The sequence below is a fragment of the Notechis scutatus genome, chromosome 3, assembly GCF_049901735.1.
Source record: "Notechis scutatus isolate UNSWTSFEM ecotype Mainland chromosome 3, rNotScu1.2, whole genome shotgun sequence".
In the NCBI taxonomy this organism is placed as follows: Eukaryota; Metazoa; Chordata; class Lepidosauria; order Squamata; family Elapidae; genus Notechis; species Notechis scutatus.
This window is the reverse complement of record NC_142011.1, coordinates 45,662,752-45,683,878: the sequence shown is the minus strand read 5'-3', so window position 1 is coordinate 45,683,878 and position 21,127 is coordinate 45,662,752. Positions and strand designations below refer to the sequence as shown.

The 21,127-nt window shown below is 39.4% G+C and overlaps 1 protein-coding gene across 5 annotated transcripts; it reads right to left on the bottom strand.

Moving 5' to 3' along the window:
• Positions 1-3,611: 3,611 nt before the first annotated feature.
• On the bottom strand, positions 3,612-20,547 carry LOC113418118 (Krueppel-like factor 15). Of its 5 annotated transcripts, none has more exons than XR_015748518.1 (5): positions 20,416-20,547; positions 9,846-10,864; positions 8,508-8,574; positions 6,461-6,597; positions 3,612-4,354 (listed from the first exon to the last, which is right to left on the bottom strand). XR_015748518.1 is itself a non-coding variant. In XM_026676833.2 (4 exons), exons 2-4 carry the CDS (start codon positions 10,772-10,774, stop codon positions 4,174-4,176), a joined length of 993 nt encoding a protein of 330 aa, XP_026532618.2. In that variant the 5' UTR covers positions 10,775-10,864; positions 20,416-20,547; the 3' UTR covers positions 3,612-4,173. The 5 variants fall into 5 exon arrangements, 2 of the variants coding, with proteins under 2 accessions (XP_026532618.2, XP_026532617.2); XR_015748519.1 differs by having other exon boundaries at positions 8,508-8,571; XR_015748517.1 differs by lacking the exon at positions 8,508-8,574.
• Between the last annotated feature and the right edge of the window lie 580 nt (positions 20,548-21,127).

Sequence of the window (21,127 nt, the reverse complement as noted above, 5' to 3'; positions counted from 1 at the left end):
TGATTTGCCATTTTTTTTTTTTTCACATTAGTCCTGTGAGACAAATTTGTACTGAAAGAGTGATTCAACAGCATAGCCATTCAATGTTTACTACAAAGCAAACTAGTTTTCCAAACTCTCTTCCCATTCCACATTCACTAATCAATGATGCCTATCTGCCAAAACCCACAAAATGATTGATACACTTGATTCCCACAGTAAAACAGCAGTCCCCAAGCTTTGTGGCTTGGCAGCCCGGCTGGGGATGGTAGAGGGAGAGGGGAACTGGGTGGCACAAGCAGCAGGACAGCGTGCATGCGCGCACCCATGCAGCACTTGCACAAGTGGTGGGCTGGCATGCACGTATGCAGCTTGACTCGCACAATTAGTGGGCTGGCACAGACATGCTCAAGTGTCCACCAACCCACCACTTACACAAGTTGAGCTGCACACATGTGTGCACTCCAGTCAGCCACTTGCATGGCCTAATTCCAAGTAGGCCATGGCCCGGTAGTGGGCCACAGCCTGGGGCTTGGGGATCCCTGAAGGGTTTGAATCCTACAGAATAAGAATATGGCTATGTATATTTGATGATTCCTAATAAGGATGAAACTACAATAGCCTCCTGGTAATCAGTGTAACTGAAACCACCACATACTATATACGTTGTGTAAAAACAAGTAAATCCACCACCGCTAGGATGAGGGGGAGGGTGAAAATCATGCAAAACTTTCTTTCTCCCACTGTCTCAAAGCTCAAAGGGAAACAGAGTGTACATACCATTCTGATTAATATTATATATTCCATCTTCAATCGCAGTGGGAACCGAAAAGCTCCTAATATTAATGCACTGTATTTATTCATCTAAAATGCAATGGTCAATAAATTTAGTTCTTGGAGAGGATTTGCACCAACATCTGATATGTGGATCCAATGGTTCCCAATAAGGATCATGTACCATCTCCCACTACCTCCTGGTGGTCAACATAAATCTTTATAACAAGTATAAAAAATTGGCAGCCCTATTGTGCAAGGAAAAAAAAAATCCCCCATAAAACATGTAACCAGAGATTACACAAATCTTTACAACTGTGCAATATATATGATTTTATATTAGGACTTGCTTTCAACTTGTAATAACATTTTTAAAGAATGGTAGAAATTATGGAGAAAAATTAAGTTATCCGAGTCCAAATAACTTCCAAAGGAAAAAGAATTCAGTAACACTTAATCTTATGTGTTTATATGTTGGATAAATGGTGTAGTTACATTTGTAAGAATATGCACTTGCTATATAATGGTGGTATTAATAATTAATTCAAATCTTATTGAATCAGAGAGTTGAAAGAGGCTATTGGGTCAACACCCTGCTCAGGATAGGAATCAAATATTCAGCTTTCTCCTGAACAATGGAAATCCTTGGACAATTAGTTCCACTGTTGAATACTCTGTTAATTTTATTCTGTTATTTGAAGCTCAGTATCTACAACCTATTATAATAGATTTCAGCTTTTTCTTCTAGGGTACATGGTTGCTACATCAACAGATCCTTGGAAATCAGCTTGCCAATTACTTCTCCCATTCATGAAATCATGGAAAAGAAATGATTTGGGATGCCAGAAGACATTTTCCTTTCAGAAGTAAGGAAGTAAGAAGGCACAACTTAGGAAAGATTTTGATTCAAGATATATATACACACACACTGTGTTTCTCATATAATAAGGCCGGGTCTTATTTTTTTTTGAGCCCCGAAAAAATGGCTAGGCCGTCTTTTCGGGGGTGACTTAATTCCCCCCCCCCCCCTTGCATCTTTGGGCAGGCGGTGACGGCTTGGATGTTGACCTTGGCGTTGGTGGGGCACTTCGTATCGGGGTCAACGCAGGCAGCACCATATCCGGGTGTGCAACAAAAGTACTTCCTAATGGCAAGCCCCCCCCCCCCCCATTTCGCATGTTTTAATATAGGCCTTAATTTGGGGGGAGGGGCTTAATTTCATTTCATGCCTATAAAACATGCTGGGAGTTCCTATTGGGGGAGGCCGTATTGTTGGAGAAACAGGGTGTGTGTGTGTGTGTGTGTTGTATGTATGTATGTATGTATGTATATATATATATATATATATATATATATATATATATATATATATATATATATATATATATATATATATATATATATATATTTACTGTCTTGTTCTCTTTTACTGTTGTTATTTGTATGATCTGATTTTAAAATTGTACTATGGTTGTTTTAAATGGTATTATTTATGTATGCTGCTGAGAGCATTTCAGTTGCATCAGCATAGAAATGTGCTTAATAAACATTTACATAGTTGGGCTTGAATTCTGAATTTTTTGTTTCTGCAAATACAACTTGCTCTGAGGATTTTTCAGTACAGTTTGTTGTGCCATGGTAACAATTTTCTGTCGGCCATATTGGAGGTGGTTTTAAAATATTTTTGTTATTTATGCCAATAGAATGTTGTTCAGTGGGAGGAGAAATCGCTGAAATACACCTTTATACAAAAGATACAAAATCTTTCCTAAGTTGTCCGAGTTGAAGACTGAGAGTGGCCAGAGAGAGAATAATAAACTTGACACAGTACAGAATTCTTGTGGAAAACACTGGAGACAGCGGCAATATGAATCATTCAGGCTGGCACATGCTAAAAAATGAAAATAGTGCCCATAGGGGAAGGAGGCTAAAACATCTAAGACAAGCCATAACATATCTCAGAATCAGTTTTCCAAGTAAACATGGTTGAGTGCAGGTTGTTAGTCTTACACAGGATGTACAGATACTCTCCTCTTCTGGCAGGAACTGTTGCATTTTGGGACAGGCTGGAGATGCATAAGAAGCTAGCTAGCTTGCTTGCTTGCTTGAGGGTGCATGTCACCTCTTAAGTACAAGGCATTTTTTGTGCTCACATGCAACTGTAGAACATTTTAAATGTTCTACAGTTTTACACCAGCAGTTTACTTAAATGAGATCTAAATATCTAAGTAAAGTAGCCATATTAAAGATGAAAACTCCTTCACTTGGGCTGTATTATTGACAGCTACCTGTTCATGTAGTTTTCTTGAAAATAACACATTATTGTAGCATGTTATTGCATACTACTATTCTTTCAGATAATTTTTAACCTCATAGTCTACCCAAAGCCTTGGAGTTTCCTAGTAATGTCCATCCACATATACACCAGATCTGACATGCTTAGGTTGTCTGAGATCAGCCAAAGTTAACTAGGCATTGCCATTGCTGTACTGAGATAGCAAATCCAATCCAAGGATTTTGTGTACAGTAGTGTATAGCAGATGTCACAGTACATTGATTAGTGTTTTATCAATTATAATGTACTAGGCTCTTTATTGTTTTAATTAAAATGGACTGAAGACTCATTCTGGCTTTTCTTATTAGAAAGGCAGAAGGCACTCTCTAATAGTGCAGCACTTTGACAAATAGCAAGAAGTATACAAATTTACCTTGGGTATCATACTGAGGCATTGGCAATCTACATTCCATTGAGTATGCATTTTAAATGTGGCTCTTAAGAGACAATATCATCATTCACAGTAATCTAAAATACAATTAATTTCCCCCCCAAAAAAGAAGAGGAAAGTAATGAAACTCACTTTGAAGTAGCAAAATATAAATTTTAGAAACCTATATTTTAAAAGAGGAATTTGGAATTCAAAGAGTAATTTCTTTGCTGGGTTTATTATAGTTTATGATCACTTCCCTGCATTTCAAACTGAAATAATTTTCTTCCACTCTTTTGCTTTTAGAATAAGTGCCAGGCTGATCAAATAAGGGTAGGCTGAGAGGATGAAAAAAGTAACTTAACATTTGAATGCAGCCCCATGTGTGCAGCTTAATAGAAAATACAGAATTCCTGAATAATATTTACAGTATAGTATTTACAAAAATTAAAATGAAATAGTATCTCATGCTGTTCTTCTCCACATCCTGAATTGTCACATTTTCCTCTCAGATATAATGTACACATATTAACATGTGTCAAAATCTTGATTTGGAGGCAAAACCTAATTGTAAGGCACATTAAAAAAGAAATTGTTTTCTCCTTAAACACGTCATTTTCTAATTAATTATCTCCTAAAGAAAAATCATGTTTACTATTCAGCTGTCCTTTGAGTTGATGAGAAATCTTCTCTTGGCAAGGAAACAGAGAGTTAGTTAACTATTACGGAAAAAACCTGCTGACTGACTTCCTGAACTGAATGACCCTTTGTGGATTTTCATATGTTTAGATAAGTGGTCACTGCGGGCAAATTTCTTCTCGCATATTTGACACTGATAAGGCTTGAGTCCAGAATGGGAACGCTTGTGGCGAGAGAGCTCATCTGAACGGGAAAACCTGCCAGACAAAAGAGGAAATATTTGTTTATTGCACATTTGTTAAAACCAAAGAGACTGTTGCTTTTCCCCTTGTGCCATCAACACCAAACCACAGAATGCAGGAAAGTTTTCTGGGATATACTGTTGAAAAGAGAATCAAATAGATGTCATCTTTATTTGAATCTCAAGAAACCAGTATTTTTCCACTGATGAAGTTTCCCTCGTAAAGCAAACATTGGCTCCTATAAATTCACACATATACATTATGTATGCAGTAGCATGTTCTTGTGTATGACTCAAGGAGAGAGGAGACATGACACCTCTGTAGTTCACAACAATAAAGACTTATGCTACTTCATTTTTGTGCACGTCAGGTCTTCTTTTTCGTTCTTTTGGTTTTATTTTCATATGCAGATTTGCCCACCAAATATTCCTACAAAGTCTTGCAACAGACCTTAACAAATCTTAACTAAGCTATTGTGCTTTTGTGCAATACCACTTCCTGTATTTAGAATGTGATGAGGGAAGGAATACAGAAGGAAGCATCGCTTGTCCATTGTTAGGTAACAATACAGAAACAGGCTAGACATGAGCTCAAACTGGGCTCAGAACACAAACTGCTCCCTAGCAGATTTATTTTCCTTTTAATTGGAAAGGAATCTTTGTTCAAATGTAAAGATATAAGGCAAGTATTGGGTAATATGCACCCATCAACCTAATTTCAAAATTCTCTCCAAGCAATCAGTTCAGTTCTCTGATTTGAGCAATCTGTCTCTCTTCTTGGCTGCCTGGATGACAAAGATGTTTTTTACGGTGGTAGTGAAGGAGACTGTCTCAAAAGAGAGAGAGAGAGAGAAAGACGGGGAGGCAAAAGTAAACTTTCTAAAAGAGTAAGAAGTAACCCTGCTGCCACGGCTTCTGGCAATGATTACCACTGACTTAGTTCTATCCATGACTCACACAGAACCTTCAAATGACCTTTCCAGGAATGTGGCTCTAATGGAATAATGTTAATTTGTTTTATCCATTCACTCAGGAACTATAGGCTGGTGGAAACCAATTCCAAGCTATGAGCAATAGCTCTTTACTAAAGGCACATTCATATGGCTACACCCTACCTATGATTAAGGCCCATCACCTTCATCATAATGACACCACTTCTGAACAATGATCTCACCTCTAACGATGTAAACTCCAAAGTTGACTTGTAGGCAACTAAAACATTTAGACTAGTTTTTCCTAGCCAATATCTCCTAGTGATATTTTGGATCTTTTAAACAGATTGTTTGTTTATATGTATAAATAAGCAATGCTCTGAAGTCTGGCATTTACATGAGTAAGGAACAGAAAATAACAAGTCATAAATAAAATAATGGCAATTAATGCATTTAAAATCAGGCATGCACAGTTATTTATGTGGACATCATAATGCCAAAAGTCTTTATTTGACTGAATATGTAAAAAGAGAGCCTTGATCAGCTACAGTCCTCCAATATGTATGTATATGCTGAAATGTGCAAGTTATTTGCTTTAGTTTTATTCATTCATTTATTTTATTATTAACTCCTTTGCATAACTATGGTCTTCCCAAGGCAGTTTACAATAAGAAAAGTTAGAATTGGCAATGTCATAGATTATCACTACAAACTAGCATCAATCACAAATTAAAAGAATTGAAGAACAACCAAGCTTTAATCATACATACAAGTAAAACTATAGCCCAAGTCAAAAAGAGAAAAAGAAAGAAAGTTCTTTCTACACCTCAGTACTACACAGACCAAAGATCTGATGCTGGATAAACCTAATTTCTTTAAAATAGTTTTATACTACTCATCATTTTCCTGACCTGGTTCACATACTGTGTTACCATGTTATGCAAAACCTCCCAATTGTGGTATATTGAACGAACAATGATTTAGTTGAACAAACAACAAGCTAAGCTGTAGGGCGTGATTAAAATCCATCTAAGATCAATTATTTTTATCCTTCTTCAATAATAAGAATTTAAAACAGAACCAGCATATCTAAGAAACATATTTCTGAATACAATTATTAGATAACTAATGTTTGAATCAATTTTCAAGCTATAATTTGTCCTACCTATTTAAACATACGGGTTACATACCTATGAGTGGGTATCCTTGGTTCACTTACTCAGATCCTTTTGCCATTTTGAAGGTCTCACAGAATTAAAAAGGGAAATTAAAACGGGATGCTTGTTCTTTTCAAGCTCTATCAAAGACTGCCACTGTATAGAGCCAGCTGGATAAAACCAAGAAATTCACTGTGATATAATATATTTTGTCATTAGAAGTTTATTTGTTTTAGTGGGTCTGGATCAAAGATAAATATAAAATCCAAATTTCTCAGTGACCAATCTGGGCCTCCTAGCAGGCCAGAAATAGGGGAGGAAGGTACTACCATTATTTGGCTTATATCCATTGATAGATGATATTTTAAAAAAACATAGTTCTCAACTTATTTTTTGCCTAAATGGAGCAGACTTTGATTCTCCTAATCAGAATCAACCTCACTAGAAGGGAACTAACATCTCTAGAGAACCCACCTCCATGAAGCAGCATAGTTTCAAACAAGGGGAGTGCATTCCTGATTACCAAAACATGATAGAAGCATTTAACAAGGCTTACATAGGATAATGTCGAATCTGAAATATGTTCTAGTCATAATTCCTCCCACTTGCGTTTTCATTTAAAAGCAACTCATTGTCAACACATCAGAGGAGTCAGCAAAGATCCATTTCTTAATACTTTTACCAGAGTTCTGAGGAGGAAAAATAACTACATTACTGCATTAAAATGGGAATGCATCCAAAGTTATGTAGCTGAAAGCGTGGAAGCAAACAGATCAGCCAAAGAACCTTTTAGCATGATTCTTGATAGCTTGTAAACTAAGAACTGTAGAAAATGGCAAATGAGAGTGTGCCAAAGTAACAAGGAGCAGTTCCCTATTTGTTGTGGCATGTAGTTAGAACTTGCAGTTGTGTAGACATCATGGATTGGGGAAGAGTACATTTCCTACTGAAGAAGCCCTCATTTTCCAAGTTTGCCCACAAAATCAGAACTGATAGACTATAATCTTCAGGTGGATCAGTTGTAGATATCGCACACCTGAAATAATTCACAAGTTTCCCTAAAGGTAGCTTGTTCATAAGACCATTAATTTCTTTCACCACATTTGATGGACAGAATTTGTTCCTTTAGTCAAGAGTAATTTCACCGTTTGGGATACCAGAAGTTTAGCCAGAAAATGTTTTTTTAAACTCCTATCCTCTTAATAGCTTTACAGATAAATTAGGTAGTTCTGAATGGACAATCTGCTCCATTTTAATGTATAGAGTGGAACAGGTGCAGTCCAGTTCTTTAGGTTTCTAGGCAATAGCATGTGAATCACAGCCAGCTATACCAGTATATAAGGATTTATCACACTCATCTCTGCAAATAAATTGCATATTCTTTCATATTGTTTCCCTTATTCTGAACTGTAACAATCTGGATGACCACTGGATAGTAGCAAAAAGATTCAGAAATCAAACTCTTTGTTCCCCTTCTGAGGTTAACTGGCATCTTTCAGCCCAAACATGGTAACCCTGTTCTTATCACAGAACTGTCACTGGGACAATCAACACAGCTCTGGCAATTGCTGCAAAGCTCCCTGTAAATACAATTACATATCTGTTAACAGCAGCCTTTCTCCACGTTTGGAAAATCTCCACTGATATAATGACAAACAGACAACTGGAAGTTTAAAACTGTACAAATTATCATTGCCTGAAGAAAAGATATATGCACATAAATGTAATTTTCCAAAACTTTGCAACTTTACTGCTGTAAGATAGAGTTAGAACTGAAAATATCAGCATTGCTGCATAAATAAGATGACAGTCTGACACAGTCCATGAGTGGATAATTCTTTATCAGAAGAAAATATGCAGACTGCAAAACTGTAGAGCAGTTCCAGAACTCTTCGTCCAGCAAGTTTACAAAAAGTGGGGGGGGGAGAGAGAGAGAAAGAGAGGGAGGGAGGAGGGGTGAATAAGGGTAACATGTAGATGACGACCTGCAGAATAGGAAGGATTCTGGAGGAAAAGGAACTAATTCATGCTGCCTTTGAAAATGTACATTAACTACAATCCCAAGGGATGGGAGGCTAACCTTAAGGCTTTCCAAAACTGTAGAACACCAAGCAAAAATTCAGCAGCTGAAACTTTTCCCAGTCCTGCTAAGAAGGAAATAAGTTATTTTATACCAAACTAAATTACTGTAAGCTGCCAGGCAGCTGTAAAATGAATCAAAACTTTGTGAGTAGGGAATAGAAAGACAGAGGAACTATTGTATGTGAATCAGCCTCTCGCCAAGAATGGACATAAGAAATGCCATGCCTGTTTAACCTTCCAGTTCAACGTTCTGTTCCTAAGGGATTGCACATGGGAAGCCTAACAACAAGTTATACTGTTCTTGTTTGTCAGCAAATGACTGCAGGTTGCTTTAACCCTGGACAGACAGCCTCTGATAGTTTTACCCTCCCAGAATTTGTTTAATTCCTTTTTAAACCTGTGGAAGTTGATGGACTTCAGGGAATCCTGTGGTAATGAATTTCATAATTTATTTATGGTGCTGAGTTAAAAAGTACTTTCCTTTTTCTATCCTCATTTTTTTACCATTGAGTTTTGGAAGATATCTCCCTCCAAAAAGAGACAAACATATATGCCTTTTTTGTACACTAAATGGTCCACATTTCTGTAATCCTCCCTTGTGGACAATTTGAATATTTCAACAGCCATATTTTGTATCTTTTCCAACTCTGTATTAAATATATATCAGCATAGTCACACATTATTGTTTATTTTAAAATTGCTTCATATACTTGTATAATAAGATACTCCCAAAGGTGCTTTTTCAAGAGACAACTGGACTTTCTGGTTTTCCTTTGAAGACATTTCACTTCTCATCCAGGAAGCTTCTTCAGCTCTGACTGTATGGTGAAAAATGGAAGGATTTATACTCCTTGAGTAGCACCTTTGGGACAACCATGATCTGGATGACTGAGCATCTCCATAGACATAAGAAGATACTGTTGATCACATCAAGAATAATTATCCAATTATATGCTTATATAGTTGTTTCTGTCAATTGTGTTGAGATCACATGTATGTTTTTCAGATCAAGTAAATACATTTCAGATTATTTTTCAGGCAATGTATGATCTGTATTTGGACTACAATCCTAAAGAGTCTTATAAGCCTCACTGAACTGTTCAGAATATATATGGGGAATTATAGTGAAAATATATGGGGAATTACAGTGTGGGTTCGGAGAAACAGCAATAGAAGTTACAGAATTCTAAGACCATTACAACTATTTGAAATGCTTCTTTGAACAGTGAAGTATGCTAAAATCAGGCTTGAACAGTAAGCATATAGTTACAAAAGCAGTGAAAGATGTAGCTGGAGAGCTTAGCTAAGAAAGCGGTTTTCATCGTCACCAACTTACCTCCAACCACAATCAGGCCAAGTACAAGTATAAGGCTTTTCTCCAGTATGACGTCGGAAGTGTGCCTTAAGATGGGAACTCTTGGTATACATCTTGGTGCATCCAGGATGTGTACACTTGTGGACTCGAATAACCGAAGGGGAAACTTTGGGGACTTTGGTCTCTATACTCTTTGGACTTCCAAGAATTTCTGGCCTCAATGCCACAGGCAAAGGAGCTATTCGTACATACTTCTGGTCTGTGCCTGTCACAGGACTTGGAGTGACCTGAGGATAAAGAGTCAAGTTTTGACCTTGCATTCTGATGATCAAGTGGGCCACCCGGATACCACCCACAGAATTCTGGAGAGATGAACTATCTTCTGCTTGGACAGGCTGGATCTGAAGGAAAACAGGGATTGTCCCCACAGTTCCCGGCATGCTTATATCGCCAGATACTATTCCAGCCTGAACAGAACTAGAAACGCCTTCATCTAGATCAGTTCCAGTAGTAGACTCTTCCCCTGAACTGCTTAAGTTGATTTCAGATTTTATCTCAAGTTGCCCCACTGGTTGTTTGTCATTCAGCTCATCCTTGACAAGTTCTTTCTTCTCATTGAGGAACTCCTCAATCTCTTCCAATGTAGGGATGAAATCTCTAGAAACATCAGAACAAAAATCTGGCAGTTTGAGGTAAGCCTCATAGATGGTATTCTGTGGTTTCTCCACTTCCTTCTTTACCATTGATAACGAAACACCCATCTCTGATGTAGAAACTGTGCTTGAGGTAACAGCTGGAACAGAGACTTGTTCATTGCTGCAGTCCTGCAGTAAATTTAATGGTGGCATGTCAGGCTTGGAAACATCTAATATGATATCTTGCTGATCAAAAGCTGGAGCAAGCAATGGACCAGAAACAGATAACAGTTTGCTATGACTTACTGAGACCATGGGTTGATCTATTCCCTCATAAAAAGATGAACTGCAGGGTGTGAAATCAAATCAGATGGAAATGAAGGCCTTGGAAATCTATAGATCCACCTGCAAGAAAATAATCACAAACTTGTCTAAAGGTATCCACATCTAGCTGAAACAAAATCAAGATATAGAAGATTTTTGGAAATTAATTTTATAGGAACACACATCCCAATTCAAAAAAATATCCCTGAAACATACTGCACTGGTATCCAAATATCCAATGACTTTCTAGTTAGCAACAAACTCCTGATATTTGATATTGTTATGTTACTAAAGCCATTGATTTGACATAAAATCTATCCTTATCTTTTAATTATTTGATCGGTTGTGGTACACTGGCATTTCCTTTTGAATTTTATTGCACATTCTTCTTAGTATTATTACTATTATTGCTGCTATGAATAAAGAAAAGGCAGGATAAAAATATAATAACTCAAGGTGGCAAACATATCTTATCCTTTTGATTTTCAATTCCAGTGTGCAATTTTAGGGTTTAGATTTTTATGATATATATGCAAAAAATCAATTTTAAAATAAAAAGAGATTTCTGCAAAAAAAAAAAAAGAAAGATAAAAGTCCAGACACTTATTGTACTATAGGCATACTATACAACACTCTACAATATATTATGCTCTATATCAAAAGATTCAGTGAAACAACTCAATTAGACCAATAAGCATTGCAGTACAAAGAAAATATGCATCACCATATATCTGTCCTGTTGCACCTGCAGACACAGGTGTCCCTACACTAGAATAGGACAAATTATTCTGTAACCAGAAGTTAATCTTGTAGACATGCCTATGTTCTCTGTTCAGTAGAGCAGAAAATGGCTCAGAGCAAGAATACACTGTTTCTGGCAAGCACATTGCATAAAGTAGAAGCCCAGTTCTACAGATTACATGGCACAACAAATTAAATTGGTATTTATCAGTTTTGCAGCCATATGGGAAACTAATGAGAGCCTTGTTTCAACCATTAGCAAAATCAGAGCGACCAGTGTTCACAACTATTGTATCAATCCTTCCTCATATAGCCATTTTCCACAAATGTGAAATTCAGCTCTGAATTTGGTAATATGTAGAATTTGGCCAGAATTTCAGGCAGTAAGAATAAAAGGTGCATTCAGCCATGACTTCCTTCTGGCTGCTCATGTATATATATAGACATCCAAACACTTTGCTTTGTGAGCAAATAAGCTGATAGTAGATTAGCTTCATTTAGTACTGCTAAGATGACATCAGAAATATGGGAGCCTAACAAAGAATAGAGGGGATTCTGAAAAGCCGAGGAGAGGAACTAGAAGTGATATAAAGTAGTCCTCGAGTTATGACCACAATTGAGCCCAAAATTTGTGTTGCTAAGTGAAATATTTGTTAAGTGAGTTTGCACCATTTTACGACTTTCCTTGCCAAGTGAATCATTGCATTTAAAATAGTAACATGGTTGTTAAAGTGCAACTGGATTTCCCTTTAATTTTGCTTGTCAGGAGGCCACAAAAGCTGTTCACTTGACTCCAGGACACGCAACCATCATAAATATGAACCAGTTGCCAAGCATCTGAATTTTGATCATGTGACCATAGGGATGAGGCAATGTAAGTGTGAAAATTGGTCATTTTTTTCAGTGCCATTGTAACTTTGAACAGTCATTAAATGAACTATTGTAAGTTGAGGACTACCTGTAATGCCTGTCAAGATGACTGTAGTCCATGCCACACTATTTGGTTTGGGTTTCAGCATAGAGCAAGGATGCCTGATGGACCAAAACTAAACTGGGCAATGTTACACTGTGGAAATCTTAAGGGTAAATCTGGAAGTTGCTGAAGAGAAACTGATTGAGATCTGGAAAAAAGATCATTGAAGAGAAGGCTCCTGTTGGGAGACCCTATCTCCTCGATCTCAGAGAATGAAGATGGCGGAAGATAAGGCATTCTACCAGCCAGAGTTGAGGGAGGATGCTTGGGCCAATCCAGGAGAGAAAGAAGACCAGCCAATACGTATTTAGCTCTTTCCCTATTTTTAAAGTAGCACATCAATAGAAGTACCTTTGGGGAATGCATGTTAAGAGCAATCTTATTGCTTGAAAACATTTACTGTATGAAATTAAGGAAAATCTTAAGTTTTCATATTCAGTAATAGAAGGGGGGGGAGTCTCCTTGCAAGGAAGAGAGAAAAATTTAAAAAGTCAAGGGACAATGTCATCAGTAGCCAAGGGCAAAGATGAAGTGGGCACTGAAATGCAATTAACTAGATGTAAATTCTGTTTGCAGAGATAGCTGATGAAATGAAATGAATGCCTTAGCTTAGCTTTGTTAATAAATGAATAAGCTCCCCTCCCCTACATCCGAAGGAATTGTTCCTATCCTATTTCCTATTTGATGAATGAAGGTTATTCATCAAATCTTATGATCCCATTGAAGGTTCCTATGATGAAATGAATCTCCTTCACGCTGAATTCTGCTCCTGAAGATTTCATGGAACTGTCCATGCAGCTTCCTTGGTAATAGCACAGGCGGTTATCATATTATTTTAACTTAAGAACAAGGATACTCTTACAGCGGGGGGTAGGGGTGTTTGGTGGTGGTGAGGTAGTAAAAAAGTTGTGTCCGACTCTAGGGTGCAGTGCTCATCTGTGATTCTTAGACAAGGAAGCCAGCGTTGTCTGAAGACAAGTTCCATGGTCATGTGGCCAGTTGTACACCATAGGAGAATGGAATGCCATTACTTTCATCCAAGGGGTTCTATTAATCTACTTGCATTTGCATGCTTTTGAACTGCTGGGGGGGGGGGAGAAACTGGGGTAAGAACAGAAGCTCTGTTGCGTGGCACTTGAGTCTCAAACCTGGTCTGTCAACCTTCAAGCTGCAAGCTCAGCATCTTTAAGCACTGAGCCATTGCGGGGGTGGTATCTGGAGTTAAAAACGAGAAACACTTCAGAAATAGCAGTTCATATATCCATGTATCTTTCATTTCATTGCATACACGTATTTTGTTCCTTTTGTGAAGATACAATTTTGTAAAACACATAAGTTTTATCAATCAATTCAAAACCTTTTCAACCCACTTTTTCTTTATATATTATAGCAGCTATAACTGGAAATATTAAAAAAGAAAACATGAATCCAAATTTGTGTAAAAAGATCTGGATGACAAAAAATATATCAAGAATGTTTGCTCCTATCCCATTGAGTACAGCTCACTAAAAGCTACAATTCTGATGTGTTCTGAGGGCTTAACCGACAGAGCACTTTTCTTTTAATGGCACTCAATCACGGCTTATCTTCTTGTGCACCTTCCTGCAAGAAAACCTAATTACAGGTACATTCCTGACTAAACATACCCATTTTTGAGAGCACAGCATTCAAAAGATTTCACTTCCAGCCCAAGGCAATGCTCAGGTCAAAGACCTGGCATTACTCAATGCATTTTGTAACACACCATTCATAACAGTTGGAATGTTTTTTGATCCCACACCCACTGCAAGTGCCTGCAATGTAACTCCAGAAATTGCAAGGAATTAGATCACCCTGCCTTCTCCTCCTCCTCCTCTGGAACATTTGGTTGCAATCAAAATGGAGACCAGATTTGTTTAATAAGCATCCCAGAAAAGGCAAACACTATTTCTGTTCTGTTGCCGAGAATCAATATGGTCATGGACCCACCGTCACAGGAAGTGAAGCTTGGCTAGCAGTCTTTACCTTTAAAGAACACTTTGTGATTTTAGCTTTGGTTTACTGAAAACAGCCATTGGATTGTTATAGACACAATGCTAAGCCATATATATGCTCTTAAGTTAATGGGCTTGGGTTCATTCAAGAATAACTCACAGGCTTGGTTTTTTTTTTTAATTTTTTATTTTTTATTTTTTGGTTTGTTGGGGGGGGGTTTTTTTTTTTTTTTTTTTTTTTTTTACTTTGGGTGGGGTACTGAAAACTGGAACAGACCTGTAGTAGCCATAGTAGCTAGTGGTAGTATCTAGATGACTTCAGTCCAACCTACCTCTCAGGGTTGTTGTACTGGGAAAAATGAGAGCAGGTAGTGCTATGTTTGGTACCTTGCACTTTAAACTAAAGGCAGTATATTAGATTAACAAAAAAGCCAATATTTGAAAGGGCTTCACTTTGTGGGTTAGAATAGAAACTAAACATGGTCCAGAATTCAAAACCACATTTCACCAGATTTTTCCCATTTTGTTTTTAGTTAACAGTGTTTTCTGTGCTGGTGTTTTTCATTATAATGTATGTCTCTTCACCCTTCCTAACACACAATTTTTTCCTTCAGAAAGTGACTTCTTAAAGGTCCAGCACTGTTTCACATCTTCAGAGAATAGCAGCTTCAGCAGGTGTTGAAAACACTGTGACTGTTGTTAGAGCTAAATCTGATATTATTTTTAGAAGGCATGAAAAGCATGTATGTGCATGTGTGTGTGTTGTCAGGAACCACTTAAAAACTCATTTGCAATTTAAAGCCAAAGAACTGTGGGGGGGAAGGGTTTCCTTCCTTCATACTTGATGGCATATTTATATCTGAAAAATAAAGCAAACAGGGAACAACTTGACTTGTTGTCTGAACAGAGGCATTCAGCAACCGCAAAAGAGGTTCTGTCAATAACAACAGGGATTTGCCCTCAGCAAATCATCCTCAGTGTAAACAGTGAGTCAAGTGAGAACTGGCTATAACTGGATGCATATAAAATATGGATATTCATATTGCACTGTTGTGGTTTGTTTAACTACAGTTTATTGAATAAATGAATATGAAGAAAGAAAAAGAAAGGAAGGAAGGAAGGAAGGAAGGAAGGAAGGAAGGAAGGAAGGAAGGAAGGAAGGAAGGAAGGAAGGAAGGAAGAAAGAAAGAAAGAAAGAAAGAAAGAAAGAAAGAAAGAAAGAAAGAAAGAAAGAAAGAAAGAAAGAAAGAAAGAAAGAAAGAGTATTACATTTTGATTTGTTTTGTGAATACAGCCATAGTTAATGTATGGATAAAACAAAATGACAGAGTTACCATGTTATTTTGTTTAAATGTTTTCAAATTCCGTCCTGTTCTATGTGGCAAAATTATTTATCACCTATTTTTAAAAAATATTAATAAAGATCTAAAATCAAGACAAGTGAAACAGACTCAGCTGCCATGTTTCCTATCTTCACCGCAGAAACAGACTAATCAATAGCAGAATGTCCCTTAGCTTCCAGAATGTCTACCCATGGCCTTTCTATTTATTTCACCAGGCTCCCTTTTTTGACAAGACCATTCAAATGGGAGTGTGATGCTACCGTATCATATAAAATTGTAATTAAAATTTAAATTTCAGAAATAAAGACTCCAAGCATTCATATTAAACTATACTTCAATGACTAGGAAAGCAGTTTCAGTAATAAAATTCCAAAACAAGCAATAGTTGACTATCATTTGATGTGATGCTTCTTCTACCCTTCAAGGCAATGGAAGAAAACATGCTTTTAAGCACCTTTGAACTAAACTGACTCTTGATTTATACAGGGAAAAAACTATAAAGTTGGAAAGCTGGTTCATACATGTATCAGCATCAAATGATGATTGTATAAGATAATCACTACTATAGTCAATTTACATATGTAACTGCAAGACAAGTTTTAAAGAAAAATTAAGTGAAAAATTTACACATGTGGAAAGATTTCGGAGACCAAGATCATATAAAAGTATTCTCATTTTTTGCATTTAAATTTTGACCTATTTTAAACAAGAAAGACATCTTACCTATTGCACCGAGGAACTGTAAATATAAAAAACATTGAAATTGAGATGTTTCATAGCCTAATTAAAGGTTGTAAAGCTTTAACTGAAAATCTGGCACAAGAACAATTGCTCTATCTTGGGTACTGTGTTAATTTTGTTGAAAACCAGTTTTGCCAATGGTAAATAGAGCCTGTTGTACTAAAAAAATGAACACCTGAATGCTACTATTATTGGCATCCTTCAGTCTCAAAAGGCTATGGTATCGTGCTCTGAAAAGAGGTCCTAAAACAGCATCTAGTGTCAATCCCTTCCACACTGAGGACAGATACAGTCTGTCCCCTGTCCAGCCCCCAGATTTTTCTGGCTCCGTGACTGCCTCTTTGCCTCAGCCTGCCAGACGAGTGTCTCTTCGAATTGGAGAAGGCCATGCTGCGCCTTTAGCCTCCAAGCTGACCAATCAGAGGTCAAGGTTTCCCAGCTGTTAATGTCCATTCCCAAGGCCTTTAGATCCCTCTTGCAGATATCTTTATATCACAGCTGTGGTCTCCCTTTAGGGCGCTTTCCCTGCACCAATTCTCCAAACAGGCGGTCTTTCGGAATCCGACCATCAGCCATCCTCACGACATGCCCAAGCCAGCGTAGACATCACTGTTTCAATAGTATAGAAATTCCAGCATGTTCCAAGACCGCATTATTTGAAACTTTGTCATGCCAGGTGATGCCAAGCATATGTCAGAGACAGCGCATATGAACGGTTCAACTTTCTCTCCTGCCGTGCATCAAGGGTCCAAGACTCACTGAAGTACAAGAGTGTGCTCAAGACACAAGCTCTATAGACCTGAATTCTACTATTTGCATAGATTTTAATATCATATACAAACAGTAGCTGAGCCATCCAGTTTCCCCTGAATCTTGATTAATAACGTTAATAATGGACACATTAACCAATTGAATTTTGTAACACTGAATTCAAGAGAGGGGAAAGAGAATGTTTTTAAAGAAAACAAGATAAATAAGAGACTTGAAAGAACGAAACAGCTGTACAACTAGCAGTGTGTTATTAAAGAAAATAAAGGTGCCAAGTAAAATGGATTGAAGGAAGTGAGAGTAGTGAATCTGGAGAGAGGTAAGAGCTACCAGAAGAGGTCAATCTCTTTGTGAAGATATGGAGGTTGTCTGGGCTCAGACCTCATGCCCTGTAACTCGTACTGACAAATCACAACTTCTTTGCACTCACTTCTCTTTTCTTCCTAGAGAGAAATGTTGGTGGGAGGGAGAAAGAGACTGGGACATGTGGTCACACAGTAGAGGAAAGAGAAAAGATTGAGCAAAAAAAAAAAAAAAAAGACTGAGAAATGGGTTGCAGAATATTTGGAGGATAGGAGAAGGTGGGACTACAAGTAATCCTTGACTTAGAGCCACAATTGAGCCCAACATTTCTGTTACTAAGACATATTGTTGTTAAGTGAGTTTTGCACCATTTTATGACTTTTCTTGCCACAGTTGTTAAGTGAATTGCTGCAGTTAAAACCAGAAATACAGTTAAGTGAATCTGGCTTCCCCGTTGACTTTGCTTGTCAAAAAGTCACAAAACATGATCATATGACTCTGGGACACTGCAAATCATAAATATGAACCAGTTACCAAGCACCTGAATTTTGCACCTGAACATGTGACCATGGGGATGTTGAAAGGTAGGCAGTTTGGTGATTCGAATCCCTAGCACCACATAACGGATTGAGCTCCTGTTCCTTGTCCCAGCTTCTGCCAACCTAGCAGTTTGAAAACATATAAAAATGCAAGTAGAAAAATAGGGACCACCTTTGGTGGGAAGGTAACAGCTTTCCGTGCGCCTTCGGCATTTAGTCAAGCTGGCCACATGACTACGGAGACATCTTCGGACAGCGCTGGCTCTTCAGCTTTGTAACGGAGAGGAGTATCGCCCCCTACAGCCAGAAACAATTGTGCGAGGTGAACCTTTACCTTACAGTCCCAACGGTGCTTTTTCAAGAGGCAACTGGACTTTCTGGTTTTTCTTTGAAGAGGTTTCACTTCTCATCCAAGAAGCTCCTTCAACTCTGAAGTTACAGTGTTGGTGCATTAATGTTAAAATGGGTGGGAAGGTGTCAAAAGGCTGATCTCAGGCAAATATTTGAAGATCACTCCTAGCCAGATCTGGATTGGTGCTTTCTGCTTCAAAAGGAGTGGACACAGCCAGTGATGAAATTAGAGGGGGGGAGGGGGGCAAAACAGATGAGAGCCTACTTAAGGGCAGAGAACAAACAAGCGAAAGTGCATTGCGCTGAAGAATTCCAAAGAACTTTTTGAGCAGGGTTCCTTCAAACTTGGCCGCTTTAAGACTTGTGGACTTCAACTCCCAGAATTCCTCCTCCAGTCATGTTAAGCTCAGGAATTCTGGGAGCTGAAGTCTACAAGTCTTAAACTCGCCAAGGTTGAAGAGCCTTGTTTTTGAGAAAGAGGGTGTTTCCCAAGCATCCATTACGGCTTTGCCCAAAATTGGAACGGGCTTATGAGAGCTAGTCCCAGCTGTCAGAGCTTGAGGAGCACAGGAAAGGAATCCCGAGCTTCGCACAACCCGCACGCTCCTTGCTTGTCCGTAACCGGGCGCGGAGCGTCACAGATGGAAAGGGAACCAGGCGCCCGCTGGAGAAGAGGACAAAGCTGGCCCGCGCTCCTCGGCTCGCCTTTCAGGGTCCACTCGCCACACCAGGGCTCTCCAACTTTCTTTCTTTCAGCTTTGCTGACTGAGGAATTCTGGGAGTTTGAAGTCCACAAGACTTAAAAGCCGCCAAGGTTATTGAAGACCCCTCCGCGACACACAGCGTCGCTTCCCCCTCGCGCCAGAGCCGAAGGAGCAAGAGTCCCGCCCTTGCAAGCCCGAAGCCATCAATCAATAGAGCTCCGCGTTTCCGATAGGCCGGGCGAGATCGACTTCCCCGTCGGCCAGCCTCGGGTTACTCGCGTTCAAGAGGGCGCGTTTGCTGCTTCACGCGCCTTGTTATAAAAAAAAAAAACTAAAAAAAAACCAACAATTCCGCTCTAGAAGTTGAGCCTGCTGAGCCGGATTCCTGAAGCCCCATTACGTTTGTCAGCGTGATGGGAATCGGCCGCGTTGCTGAATTCACGCTTTCAGACGCTCGGACTGGGGTGGGGACAAAACAAAACCTACCCATCCTTTGGCTGCCAAGAAGCCCCAGATTTTCCACTAGAAGAGGTCGGGAACTTTGCATGCCATTTGCAGTAAACAACCCACACGATTTATTTCTCACTCAGTTCCCAATATAAGGAGGCGCGTGTGTGTATATATATGTGTGTGTGTGAGAGAGAGAGAGAGAGAGAGAGAGGAAGGAAGGAAGGAAGGAAGGAAGGAAGGAAGGAAGGAAAGAAAGAAAGAAAGAAAGAAAGAAAGAAAGAAAGAAAGAAAGAAAGAAAGAAAGAAAGAAAGAAAGAAAGAAAGAAAGAAAGAAAGAAAGAAAGAAAGAAAGAAAGAAAGAAAGAAAGAAAGAAAGAACCAGACCCGTTTTTCAGAAGTTTTTGCTTCCCCGGCAAGTAAAATAAAAAGAGCGGCTCTTGCTGGGGAATCCGCCTCCAACCCAGCTAGTCTGAGGCAGAGAAGCAGCGAAACTACGTCTTGGAAGACGCTCCGTTCACGCGCGGCTTGCTCGTGCGTTCCTCGCGCGCGCCTTCCCAATTCCAGAGCCCTCCCGTAGTGGCCCTTTTGCAGCAACAACGCGGTGCGACCTCCTCGGTTGAAAACGCAGCCGGCTCCCTGCAACCCGCGGCCCCGTCCCCCTTGCCTCCTCTCCCGTGGCCGGCTCGCGCGCCTCCACGCCAAACCCCTTCCCCTCCCTCCCCTCCCCCCGCTTGTGACTCCCTTACCCTCGCCGACCGCCACGACGCCCGGGCTTTTCCCCCACTCCGCCTCGCGCTCTCGCTCTCTGCTCACATGATCCGAAGAAGGTAGGCGCCCTCCGAACCGAGGGCCCCGCCCCTCGAAGGCTTGGTTCCATCCCGGGCTCCTCATTGGACGGCTCGGCTCGGGGGCTCGCCTGGCCCCGCTTGCCGCGGAGCCACGTGCCGTTGGCTGGGCAAGAACCCGGCGGGAGCAACCGGACCATCCCTGCACGCGCAAAAAGGGGCTTTCCTGTTTACGTTTCCATTCTACTCTCGCCGCTGGCTTAGAAGGGGAGAAGACCCGACCTTTCCGTTTCATGCGCCTTGAAACTAATAGGATTAAAAGATATAGGGGCTATATTAGGAACTATGGGAAGTTAACTACGTGAGATTTTGCTGTCCGTTGATTTGCACAGGGCAATAGTCGGGTAGTCCTCGACTTACGACCACAAGGGAGCCCAAAGTTTCTGTTGCTAAGTGAGAAATGTGCTAAGTGAGTTTTGCCCCATTTTATGACCTTTCTTGCCAGTTGTTAAGTAAATCACTGCAGTTGTTAAATTACTAACAGGGTTGTTAAGAGAACCTGGCTTTCCCATCGACTTTGCTTGTCAGAAGGCTGTAAAAGGTAATCAAACAACCTCAGGATGCTGCAATCATCATAAATGCGGGTCAGTTGCATCTGAATTTTGATCATGTG